General features: G+C 40.0%; 1 protein-coding gene across 2 annotated transcripts; it reads right to left on the reverse strand.

The window, feature by feature from the left end:
• Nucleotides 1-691: 691 nt before the first annotated feature.
• abhd17ab (abhydrolase domain containing 17A, depalmitoylase b) lies at nt 692-11449 on the reverse strand. Of its 2 annotated transcripts, none has more exons than XM_083940716.1 (5): nt 10743-11449; nt 9627-9986; nt 7561-7755; nt 6505-6684; nt 692-4633 (listed from the first exon to the last, which is right to left on the reverse strand). In XM_083940716.1, exons 2-5 carry the CDS (start codon nt 9983-9985, stop codon nt 4408-4410), a joined length of 960 nt encoding a protein of 319 aa, XP_083796842.1. In that variant the 5' UTR covers nt 9986; nt 10743-11449; the 3' UTR covers nt 692-4407. The 2 variants fall into 2 exon arrangements, with proteins under 2 accessions (XP_083796842.1, XP_083796841.1); XM_083940715.1 differs by having other exon boundaries at nt 9627-9991.
• Nucleotides 11450-12403: the final 954 nt, after the last annotated feature.

Genomic DNA, 12403 nt, shown 5'->3' on the forward strand with positions numbered 1-12403 from the left:
CACAGGGGGGATGAGAGCTGCAGCTGCTTTTAATCCGTAAGAGCATGTGTGTGGGACACCAGATTGTTTATGTCGTCCATTGAAAAAGAGCTGGCACAAGTGTGTATGCATGCGTTCAGGCAGGGAGGAGGGGGATCACAGCTTACGATCCATCTGTCCCCGGTCTCCCCACAGCTCAGCGCGGTGGCAGACAGTGAGGGGAGGCTGGGACAGACCTGAGTCCTTTGGTACCGCTTTAATTAAAACACATCGTTTGAGCCTTCTTTTTTTTTTTTTGGCACAGATGATAACAAGCCCGTCCCAACACACAGCTACTCTGCAGAGGAAGAACAAAAAAAACAAAAAAACACCCACACACACACACCAGGCAATCAAAGACTCATTTACTCATCATCCAATTATTCACCCGAGCCTTTCTTGAATCTGTCTCGTGCAGCCCCGTGAGGCCTTTCACTGCAGGCAGATAATTATTCACAGAGTGCCAGGTCTGCCACGAGTGCAAAATCGGAGACTGCATGAGACACACTTAAAACTGACTTCAGGAGAAAACTCTGTTCTGTTGCAGCTTAACGACACCTGGGTGGAGGAAGTACCTTTAAAAAGAAGAGTCATGTCTATTATCAATTTCTGATTATGTTTTATTAACTTCTTATTCTCTTCAATGTTTTGGGGAAAAAAGACAACATTTCCAAGATCCCAAAATGAGTCAGTATAATAAACAATGATTAGACATGTGTGATGAAAAAAATGAAAACCAGGTGTGTTTTGCACCAGAAATCCAAACATCTTTGAATAAACGACATGTTTCATTTTTATTATCTCTGCTTGAAGCTCCTCTATCATTGTTCTTTAATCATCCAAACTCACAGCTTTGGTGTATTTCTTAGATGTACTCCTCCACAAATGATAATTTATAAACAGCTTGAAAAAACAAACGACACCCACAATTTGGTAATTTATGCTGTTCACACTCTGCCGCTGCATATTTGAAACCAAATATGATAAAACATAATTATATAGCACTAAAAATGAATAATGCTCACATTTAATTTGTATCCAAATGTAATGTATAATGTAGTGTAGTGGGAAAAGGTCAGAACAACAGCATAGATGAATAAAAAGTTAATAAAATAACTTAAATTTGAACGTGCTTGCCTTTGGTTACAACGACACCAACAGAAACAGCAGGTACAGAGGGTAAAGCCCTGAAAGAAAAGTTACACTTTGGTTCATCTCCACATGTTCATGTAAATCAACTCAGCGGAAACAACTTTATTCCTTTTTCATTTCTTTCACCCATAGAGTCTTTAGATTCAGACTTCTGCAGCTTGGTAAGTGCTGCACCTCCAAGATGGACACTCTGAAAACACGCACTGCACCTCATCACGTCTGCTTGTAAAACAGATCACACGTGAGAGAATGAAGGGATTTTGTGCAGTGAATCTAAAATAGAAAGTAAAGTGAGGAAATACGATTTATCTCGTGTCACGCTAAAATGACTTGGACAGGACAGTCAGCTGACGTCATCTTGAACCAGTTCTTTTTGTATACTGATGAAAATAGTAACAATTGACTGTATACCGGGTTAGTGATGTTTCCCTAAATAATCAGCGCAAAAAGAACTTAAGCTTGAGACAGTTTTCAATTGTCACTAGAAAAGGTAACTTACCACACAATTTTGTGTAAAAGCAATAGTGTTACCAAGAGGTTATGCCTTAATCAAGTACTAACACTTAACTATTGTGTGTATGCATAAACATACATAAACATGATGCAGGCAGCTCTTGTAATGACTCACTTACACACAGCCTGTTTGCTTTCTATTTGAACCTGCAGCACAGAATAGTGGTGGACACGGGTGCAGCTACCGGGGACGTGCCCCCTCAAAATTAAGAACATGTGCATTAATAAAGACATTAAAGTAGCAGAGGACTTTTATTTTGAAAAACAAGTCAGGGGCAGTATGCAACCGCAAAAGCAATTGTTGCAATCTGCCATAAAAGGGAAAGAAGAAGCGATGCTGTGGCTACACTTCGAGATTAAATAAACACGCAATAGCTACTTTAATACAGCCACATATTACAGTGAGAATAATAACAAAAAAGGCAGAATTCTAGTCTGTCAACTACGACTGTGTATTAGGGCCACTGTTCAGAGTTATCTAGAAAAACGTCATAATAGAACAGGTTGCTTCAAGTCATATTATTCATATGAAGTGTCTCTCAGAAGAGCCCCTTACTTTATGAGCTCTTTGCTGACTCTGTTAAAGCTGAACGACAAATATAGAACCATTGTGCTGCATTGTATTGTGATAATTGTGTTGTGTTCCTGTGCTTATCTGTATAAGAGTGGGGATTACTTTTTATTAAATCAGAATGTGAAGCTCATCATTAAACTAAAAATAATATAATCAATCATTAAGAAATGAGAGAACATCTACTTGCATTTTTTGTCAGAAATCAAGTTTTCATTCACTTCTCAAATTGGCGAAATTGCTCCTCGAGATGGAGTGCAAATGAGTAGGATGGCCACCAGACGGCATTAAAAAGAATAAAAACAGGCCGGAAGTTGAAAACTGAGGCCTGTTTAATTTTAGTGTTGCTTCTCTGTTCCAGACACTGAGAACAGGAACTTCGCTGACGGCTGTGACCTACTGTTGTGAGACATAAACAAGACGAACAAGGCTAAAACAAAGCAGACAGGACTAACAGACTCTCAGACATTCCACTAAATGAAGAAGCTGGAGGTATTTTCTTTCCGAGGCCATTCCCAGAGGAACTTTTTTTAACAAAGCCTCTCCTCACTCTGTTACTGGGATACAGATGTGGAGCAGAGAGGACTGAAGAAATTATGGAAACTCAAGCAAGAAAAAGTTAACGGCCTCACAAACTCACAGTTTGGTCTGTACCTCAGTTTTGGGATCCTAGTTTGCTTCATTACTTGGTTAAATAAAATAAAAATAAAAACACACTGGATGAATGTGTTCTCAGTATCTTTGCTCAAAGGATCTGAGGAGATTTAGCCGACTGCATAATAATCAAAAACAACACAAACAAAGTTGGAACACTGGCCCTAATGTCTAAAGACGGTCACCTGAGCAAAATGTTCAGTACAGTGAAAAACAAAATGAAAGACTCAAAAACCAAATTCGTCTCTTTTCATGTATGCATCAAGAACATACATGAGGCGATAGGATATTAGAAACAACGTTTAACATAATGCACAGTCAAACGCAACCAATAACCACAAAGTGACAATACAGTGAAAGGCAGAATGAGTAAGATTTTCCTTAAAAACAATGTGTTTGTATAATATATGAAATATTGTTTCTATATGTTGACAGGCTGGTCCAAAAACGGTGTTGGGCTCTAAAGCTAATTTCCCAGTTCATGGCTTGTTATGAAGCATTAAAGGCATGCTGCTTTCAGTGACAGGTGGTTGCCGTCACAGGATACTGTAGGCGTCACTTGTCCCGCCTCAGCTCCTCCTCATTGCCAAATTTTGGTTTTAGCCGGGAGTACAGGGATGATAGGCACTACCAAGATGGCGACGGCTAGAGCCACCCACATTGAGCTTCCCAACAGCTCTTCAGAAACCTGAGTGACACCACGGAGACAACGTCCATATTTTACACAGTGCGCTTCTGGTGCCCTTGAGGAGTGAGGGGCCAACTTTGAATGTTGTGTTTACAAGTTGCAAAGGACAAATCCTACTCATTCTGCCTTTAAACCAACCCCTCTACACAGGAGTCATTGTAGCGCTTTAGATCGGATTGCATTAAAAAGTACAGGGGTTACTAATAGAAACTGTAGAGAGCTAAGTTACGAAACGGTGTGCTATTCAAAGAGGTGACTAGAAAACCAAAATATAATCCAACACATGTCACAAGCACTTCTGAGTGTTCTTTAGTGTTTCCCTTGCTTCACCATTATCCATTCAACTTGAGTTAACAGCAAAAATTAAAGTTACACAAACTATGAATAGGCTGAGAAGTTGATGAAATTTCCATATGGATGACAAGGTAATTGATCTCCATGATTATTTATGTTTGTTGTTCTTGTTAACTCTCCTTTAATCATTTAAAGTATTTTTACTGTGGACACTGTCCATATTACTGTACAGTAAAGGAATATATCGGCTGCCACATAACACATGGCGGCTGTACTGTTAAAGTAACTGCTAAAAAAAACAGTCAAAATGCAGTTACACTCACTTCTGATGTTAATGATCTGTTCTCCATATCGCGTCAAACCATGGTCCATGAAGACATACTGCGCCCCAGAAACGATGCACTGTATGTGACGCATGAACCGCTGGAAGCCGTGGGAAGTGGAGGGACACACCTCCGCCTTGGAAAGAGAAAAATGGTAATGGTGACATTGTTGATGATGATCCTGGTGGCGATGGTCAGGCGTGCTGTACTGCCAGCTCCTGTCCTATGAAGCGGCGCAGGCGCTCTAGATACTGGCTGTACAGTTCAATGTCATTGTGTCCTGCTCCCTCCACCCAGAGAGGCTCCACAGCCTTGGGGCAGCGCTCGAACAGAGCCAGGCCGTGGGAGAAGTCAATGACCTCGTCCTCTGTCCCGTGGATGATGAGCACTGGGGATGTGATTTTGGACACTTTCTCAATGCTAAAAGAGGAAAAGAGGGAGAAAAGAGGTCAGATTTTTTAAATAAATTGATTATTTATTAACTACTATATAAGTTCTCCACCCATAAAAAAGAGCTCTGAGAGCAGATTGCACATATCAGGTTAAAAATGATGTACAGTTGGACTCATAAAACACTGGCTCTGTGGATCAGCTCATAAAAAAGTAACAATATGGTGGGTCAGTGTGCTGGTCTGAAATAAAGTCAGTAAAATATATTGTTATAGATTTAACAACAATATCTTAATGGATCAGCCAAGCTTAATTTTTTGTCTGGACTGCTAAATATAAACTGTTTTAGGCAATAAAACAACAAATACAATGTATTGCTTTGAAACAAATGTGGAATCATAGTGTTATGATTTCTGTGCCCATAAATCTGTATAAACATGTTTTTTGGATTTTTTTTTTGCGGGTAACCCGTATGAACCTGACCCGGAACAGGACAGACGGTACAGAAGACAAACATGAGACTTGGGATTTATAGACTGTATCGATAAATATGAATGCATTTTTTACGGAAATGCAATGAGATAAAAAACAGATAACTACTTCAGCAAAATAACAAGCACAAAAGGGCCAAACCGTAAATTTATAATCAATTCATCCCTCTATGTGTATCCGTCTGTATCTTTCTCTACTGTTTTCTATTTCAAACATTTCTTTATTCCAGGAGGGATGCCAGCTGCCCACTCTAAATTTGAACAACAAGTGAACACTGAAAGCTTTCTCAGCTCACTACATACACAGCGAGGCATCCCTTGGTGTGCCACCACCTCTGATCTTCACCCACTTGTACCATCTGGGACCAGACTCTGCACTAAGGCTGGACTATCTGCACTATTAACCTTCATCAGACTCAGCCATTAAAACTGGCAACAAGAACAGAAGTGATAGATCCCTAATCTATCACTAATGATAGCATTACTCCACGTTGTTACTGTCCTGCCAAAGGGAAGTTGTTTAGTGGCCAGGATTTAAAAATAAACAGTTACAACACATCACAGTGAACACCCACATTACACAGTCACACAAATGTGGGGCAACACATCTCTTCAAAGGCGGGGTTTAACTGAATATGAAGCAATAAGAGAATCTCAGACAAGTACAGGACCAAAAGGTACTGAAATTCACAACCAGATAATTAATGTTAAAAGATTATATCCACTTCAGTTTAACTGCTTATTAAAACTTAAAAGCATTGCATGAATATGCTGCAGATCACCACAAACTACCATTCACTGGCAAAATATGTGGGACAAGACTTTATTACTTGAAAGTACTAAGCTGCACTGTTGTTAAAAGTTAAAGATAAACTAAGATTGCACACATACCTTTAGACCAAAGTGAAAGAGATTTCAGTTCCTGTACAGTGAGGTCACTCCTGCGGTTCCTCTATGAAATATTACAGTATTTGATTGGCCTACTAACATTTATGAAAATACAGGAGAAAGCACAGAAGCTGTTCTTCCCGGGCCGATGTTTGTCGTGTATAAGAAACACTTTCACAAGTGCAAGTAGCAATTACACGTTTCTTTTGGCAGTTCTGTAATTATGTGGAAATGCCAACTCGCAGCAAAATACGTATGTGCTATGTGTGTGTATTGTTACTTACATGAGCACCTAATTTAAGGCCTTATGTGACAGAGGAGAGTATAAAGACATTGTTGCTGTTTGACAAACATTTTATCCTTACAGCTAATAATATATCTAATGCCGTATGTGTCATCATAACCATACCATGCACTAGAAACATGGATGTAACTGACATAATTTTAAGTGTCAAAGATCGATATGTGAGGCTGATAACGAGAGACTGGTTGAAAATTGTACAAAGAGACAAAGAAACTTACTTGGGGAAAGCATCGAAGCAATACGTTTTCTTTGTGTCAGGAAAGGCCACTCTCATGCCAGATGTTAGAGGTGAGTGAAGAACCACAGCTGCACACTCATACCGTGACGCCAGGTCTACAGTGGGTACTGTACCAATGCTCTGTCCATACAGGATAATATTCTCCGGGCTGATGCCATACCTGGAAGTGACCAAAGACACAGAGAACCCATTATAGTGAAGGTTAATGGAAGTTTCGCCTAGTAGCATACAAAGTGCAGCTGTGGCAGATACAGACAGTAGCAAAATACAGAAATATGTAGGTATGTGAATGGAGTAAAAGCACCAATGCACGTGCAGCATTATCACCTACACTTCTGGCTGTAACAGCAATATATAAATATCACTATTGCAACAAATAAGACAAGAAACAAGTTAAAATGTATTTATTTTGAGGCGCACATTCAAAATACTAAATTGTGAACTACTTATTTTAAATCTGTGGGAACTGAACTTTGAGTTAGCTCTTGCTTATCCAATGAAAAAAATATACATGATAAATATGCTAAATTGACATAGTGAAGAGTGACAGCTATACCCAAATGTGAATTCCCCTCAACCAACCCTGAGTCAATGCTCAGCCGTGTCATGTCTTCCTGGGGCTACAGCCACATTAAGGCAGCTCCACTTTCACTAATGAGACACTTTATCACATCACAACGTCCTTGAGAGACATCTCCCCCAAAGCCTTTCCTACCTTCCTGCATCCGTCACACTCATTTTTATTCCCACAGCATCTGTCCGCACTCTGCTCTACTCTTTATCCCTGTCATAATCACAATCTCTGATCTTCTTCACATCATTATGTTTACTCCATATTCTTAATTTTTTACACCTTCTTGCTTTGTGGTATCAGTGGTATCCTGAAGAAAATGCAGTGATATTAGAATCCATACATATGTAAAATAGTTTGATTTGCTCCTAATCCAAACAAGGTGTCCTGTCTCAGCAGAGCAAGACGCAGTATAATAAATCACCCCTTGAAGGACACATATGGACCAATTATATTATAACATACCGTGTGCGCAGGGCATGCCAGGCAGCATCTATGTCTGCGTAGAGGTTCTTCTCAGAGGGCTTGCCAGTGCTGACGCCGTAGCCTGAGTAGTCGTAGGAAAAGATGTTGCAGTTGATGCGAGTACCAAGGCCGATGTAGAAGCTGCTCATCTGGCCCAGGTCGACTGCGTTACCGTGGGAGAACAGCACTGTGAATCTGAAAGGACACACGTACAAAAGACAGTTTAGTATATGGGCTAACAATCCCTGACAAGTGCTTTAGTTTTAGCAGGAAATATAGACATCTCTAGACAATTACATCAATTACAGGGATCGACTGATATGGAGTTTATAGGGCCGATACCGATTTTTTTTTTTCCCATCAGCCTTATCCGATGACCGATGCCGATTTTCTTGAGCCGATTTTTGGAGCCAATACTACTTTTGTTCCCTCAATTTACATCATAAACATAACACATTGATGATAACAACTGTTACAAGTCTCAAATAAACGTTTATTGAACTTAAAAAAAGCGTCTCCGGCAACACAGAGCTGCCTGTGGACGCCTGTCTGTAAATAATGCCGGATAACTATCAGCGATTGCAGCAGCCTGCGTCGGCCGATGCGATACGCGTAAAAAATGCAAATATCAGCCGACGATATAGATATGTATCGCTCTATCACTAATCAACTATATTGTGTTTTTATTGTTACATAATAAATATCCTTTATTTTCTTGTAAAAAGTGGTTTACATGATCTAATGAGTAGAAAACACTACTGGTAAATGAAACACATGAAAATCAACCACTTTAGATGAGGTTTTGATCAAGTGCATATGCCACATCATACAGTATGTTTAGACACTGGAAACTCTACTGGACTATAATTGAAGCAGAAAGAGTCACATAAAGGATTAACAGTGACAGTGAAACAGAAACAAACTCACTGACTAAAACTCATCCTGTTTCTATTTCTCCATCCTTAAGTACAACCGGATAACTCTACTTAGTCAAACCATATGCAACCTGTTGTTAGGATAAACAGAAGACTCTGTGCTCATGCGACTTTGTTAGGGGATTGGTTTACCTCTCTTGTCAAATGACTCTTATTTCTAGACATTTTGCACAACCTGAGAAGCAGGGTAACGACTATAAAAGCCGGGTATTCTAGCCCTTGCCTTTTATTCATGAATGCATGATGTGCTCTCTTGAGAAATCTGATACTTACTCCACACACCGACTGTTTTGAAATCCTCACTCAGTGGTTTTGTTTATGAACCCGTATAGCCCGTGGCTTTGCTCGTGGCCTTTCCACTCAGAATGTGGCATAACAATGACTCTGCCATATCAGCTCAAGTTTGGATTCATTCTGGTGTAATACTATATAGACATAAATACAAGACACACAGACTGTAACACAAGCCTGTGTGCCATGTCTTTTTAATTGATTTAGTAAATTAATCAGCAGCAGCACAATGCAGCGGGATAGGCATAACACTCAAGTTAAATACTTTTACAGTACATCTGTACAACTTCTGCTTCTATATGACACAGACACTCGTAAAACTATCTACCAATCACTGCCATAAATTCAGTGACGCAAACCTATAAGAGTGACAGCCAGATAGAAGAAAATGTTCCCACTCTGACTCACTGAAAACTGATATCTTGTTACTGAGCGTGACATTTTTTAAATTATGATCTTTATCATGCAGCAGAATTACCAAGCTTGGGTGAAACTCAACATTTGAGTTCCGACAAACAAGAATGAAAAATAGAAAGATTTATGGAGAGTAACAGAAACTATTGAAATAAATGGCAATGATCCATTGAAAAGCAGGAAGAGACTGTCTTCTGAGTCAGCTGAGTCAACAGGGATACAAGTAAAGGAAGTAGACCTGGATGTGAGTGGAAGAAGACTCGGGAGTAGGGTGTGGAAAAACTACTGAGGAAGTGTGACACACTGTCAAAATATTACTAAGAAAGGTCACACACGCCGTGGTCAAGAACACACATATAACCAGTGTTTTATAACTGTTACGGCCACACTCACTCAAAAGGTAGGTAAGCCTTTCAAATTACCTACCTGGCATTAGGAACACAGCGTATGTACATGCAGCCGACCCTGTTCCCTCGGCTGGACCGCGTGACGAACACCTCTGTCGTGTCCAGCTCTCTCTGCGAGTACTGGAACTCTGCTCGCTCTGTCAGGTGGAGCTTCCATCTCCCCTCCACAGAGCCGGACCCACCGGCAACTGATGCACCGCTCCGCGCCCTCAGGCTGGACGTCCCTGTTGCCCCTGGTGCAGCAGGGCCTGCCTCTGGGTCTGGAAGAAAGATGTACGTGGGCTCGGGGGGCAGGAAGGCGAGCTTGGCTGCGATGCGGCCGGGGCAGGGCGGGCAGCAGAACAGGCAGCAGAGCTCGCTGAGAGAGAGGCCATTCATCCTTCACTGTGCAGGAGGAAGACAAGAGGATCACTGTGCTAATCCACATCATCCCAGTGGAAACACAATGAGATACTTATTACAATGTAATGCATTCAGTCCAAGTGTGGCAACAATGATGGTGATTTCTACAACTGCTAGTTTCTAATATGTTAAGACGATAATCAATTAGATACAAAGCATATAATGAACATGGGCTGTGTATTCTAATAATCTTTGAATCAATTATGTCATAATATTTAATATGTTTCTCATTTTTCTTGTGATTATATATTGAATAGGGCTGCAACTAACCAGTATTTAATTTGTCATAAATTTGCAGATTATTTTCTTGATTAAACATTTGCTTATGGATAAATATATGTCAGAAAATTGTGAAAATGTATGTCACAGTTTTTTAAAACGCAAAGTGACAAATTGCTTCTTAACCCTAACCCTTTGTTTGACAGACCCCAAAACATTTTGTTTACTGTCACATTTGGCAAAGAAAGAGAGTCACAATTTAGAGGCTTTTAAAACGACATGAACAAGTAATCAATCATATAACGAGTTGCTGATTATTTTTCTGTTGGGTAAACTAAATACCTAAGTTGCATGGCTCTGGTATAGTCAACTATGATGACTATAACTCATAACTTGGACATATTTCCTTTTTTATTTGAGCTAATATTTCAAAGATAAGGAAGTTATTGTATGGACCCCTATGACATGACATCCCACCCAAACTCACAATGCATAGAAATGACAACAACAATACCTGTTGAGCTGAAGAGCTTAATCAAGTCAAAAATAGAAATAAAACAAAAACAAGGAGGACTTCCTTCACTTCAGTTAACACACAGGATACTGCTCGTGGAGTGCCCTGTCAGCAAAGGGAGGAAAAAGTAGTGCACTGACAGGGAAGTGTTATTTACAAAGTATCTGCTGCTGTGTTGTCTGTGTCGTGACTGAAGTCCAGATAACATCCATTTTTTCCACTTCGTTGTTGAGATGTCGACTAATCACTTCAGATACAATGTTGTAGTTTCCCAAAATGTGCCCTCTGGATATTTCAGGATAACTTTTGTTCCTGTTCTTCGACAGTGAGGAAAACAGCGTTTTTCTCTTAAAGTGACCAAAACAAATTCTGAACGTTTTAAAATGAACCAAACGAGAAACGAGTGTTATGTCAAGAATAACACCGAAGTCACATCATTTCACCGGAGTGAGACGCCGTCGATCAGCTGGGGACGGAAATAACGCGACGCTGGCTTAAGCTACATGTAGCAAGAAGACATAAACACAGCTACTCAGTAAAGAAATAATAAAAACAGCGCTCATTCGCGTAAAACACCGCTAATACAGTTCCCGACGAGCGTTTTTGTCTCCGTTAATCCAATGTAGACGACGTCGGCGTGTCCTCTGAATGGAGAGATGTCGTCTTCTTGTCATTTACAGTAATCCTTGGTACGTGCTGTGTTTTCCTTCTTCTCTGCCGTTTCACCGCATCCGGAAGCGACAGCTGACCGGATGTGACGCAAAAGAGTTTCCACTGGACAATTAAGGGAAACTTGTTATCAGTGTGTCTGTAACAATGTTTTAATATATTACGTATTTGAACTTAATTGTTCATTTGCACCTTTGTAGAAAATAATTCTATTGTGATTCAAGTGCTTATGAATCATCACAATTACTAATAACTAATTCATTAATAATCATAATTAATTATAGGAATCATATGCTATTTGTCAGTTGTATTTTGGGTTTCTACTGGATAATTAAGGGAAACTTGTTATCAGTGTGTCCTTAACAATGTTTTAAAATATTACGTATTCGAACTTAATTGTTCATTTGCACCTTTGCAGAAAATTATATTGTGATTCAAGTGCTTATGAATCATCATAATTACTTGGTATTAGTGACTAAAATGATTAGAAGAAGTACTTTATTTATCCCGCAACGGGGAAGTTTAATATTTTCACTCTTATTATTAATAATGTTACACACACAGGCCCGAAATACACACATGCACAGTCACATGCAATTAAGGAGAGATGTTAGAGCGAGGGGGCTGCCAGTGACCGGCGCCCCGAACAGTTGGGGGTTCAGTGCCTTGCACAACAGCACCTCGGCAGTGCCCAGAAGATGAACTGGCACCTCTCCAGCCAACAGTCCACACTCCTTACATGGTTTACACAGGGAATTGAACCAGCGACCCTACGGTTCCCAGCCAAGTCGCCTATGGACTGAGCTACTGCCGCCCCATTAATAGGATATATAGGAATCATATGCTATTTTTCAGTTGTAGTTTGGGTTTATACTGGAGAATTAAGGAGAACTTGTTGTTAGTGTGTCTGTAACAATGTTTTAAACGATGACATGTTTCAACTTAATTGTTCATTTGCACCTTTACATCTATTGTGATTGAAGTGCTTATGA

Source organism: Echiichthys vipera (assembly GCF_963691815.1).
Source record: "Echiichthys vipera genome assembly, chromosome: 3".
NCBI lineage: Eukaryota > Metazoa > Chordata > Actinopteri > Perciformes > Trachinidae > Echiichthys > Echiichthys vipera.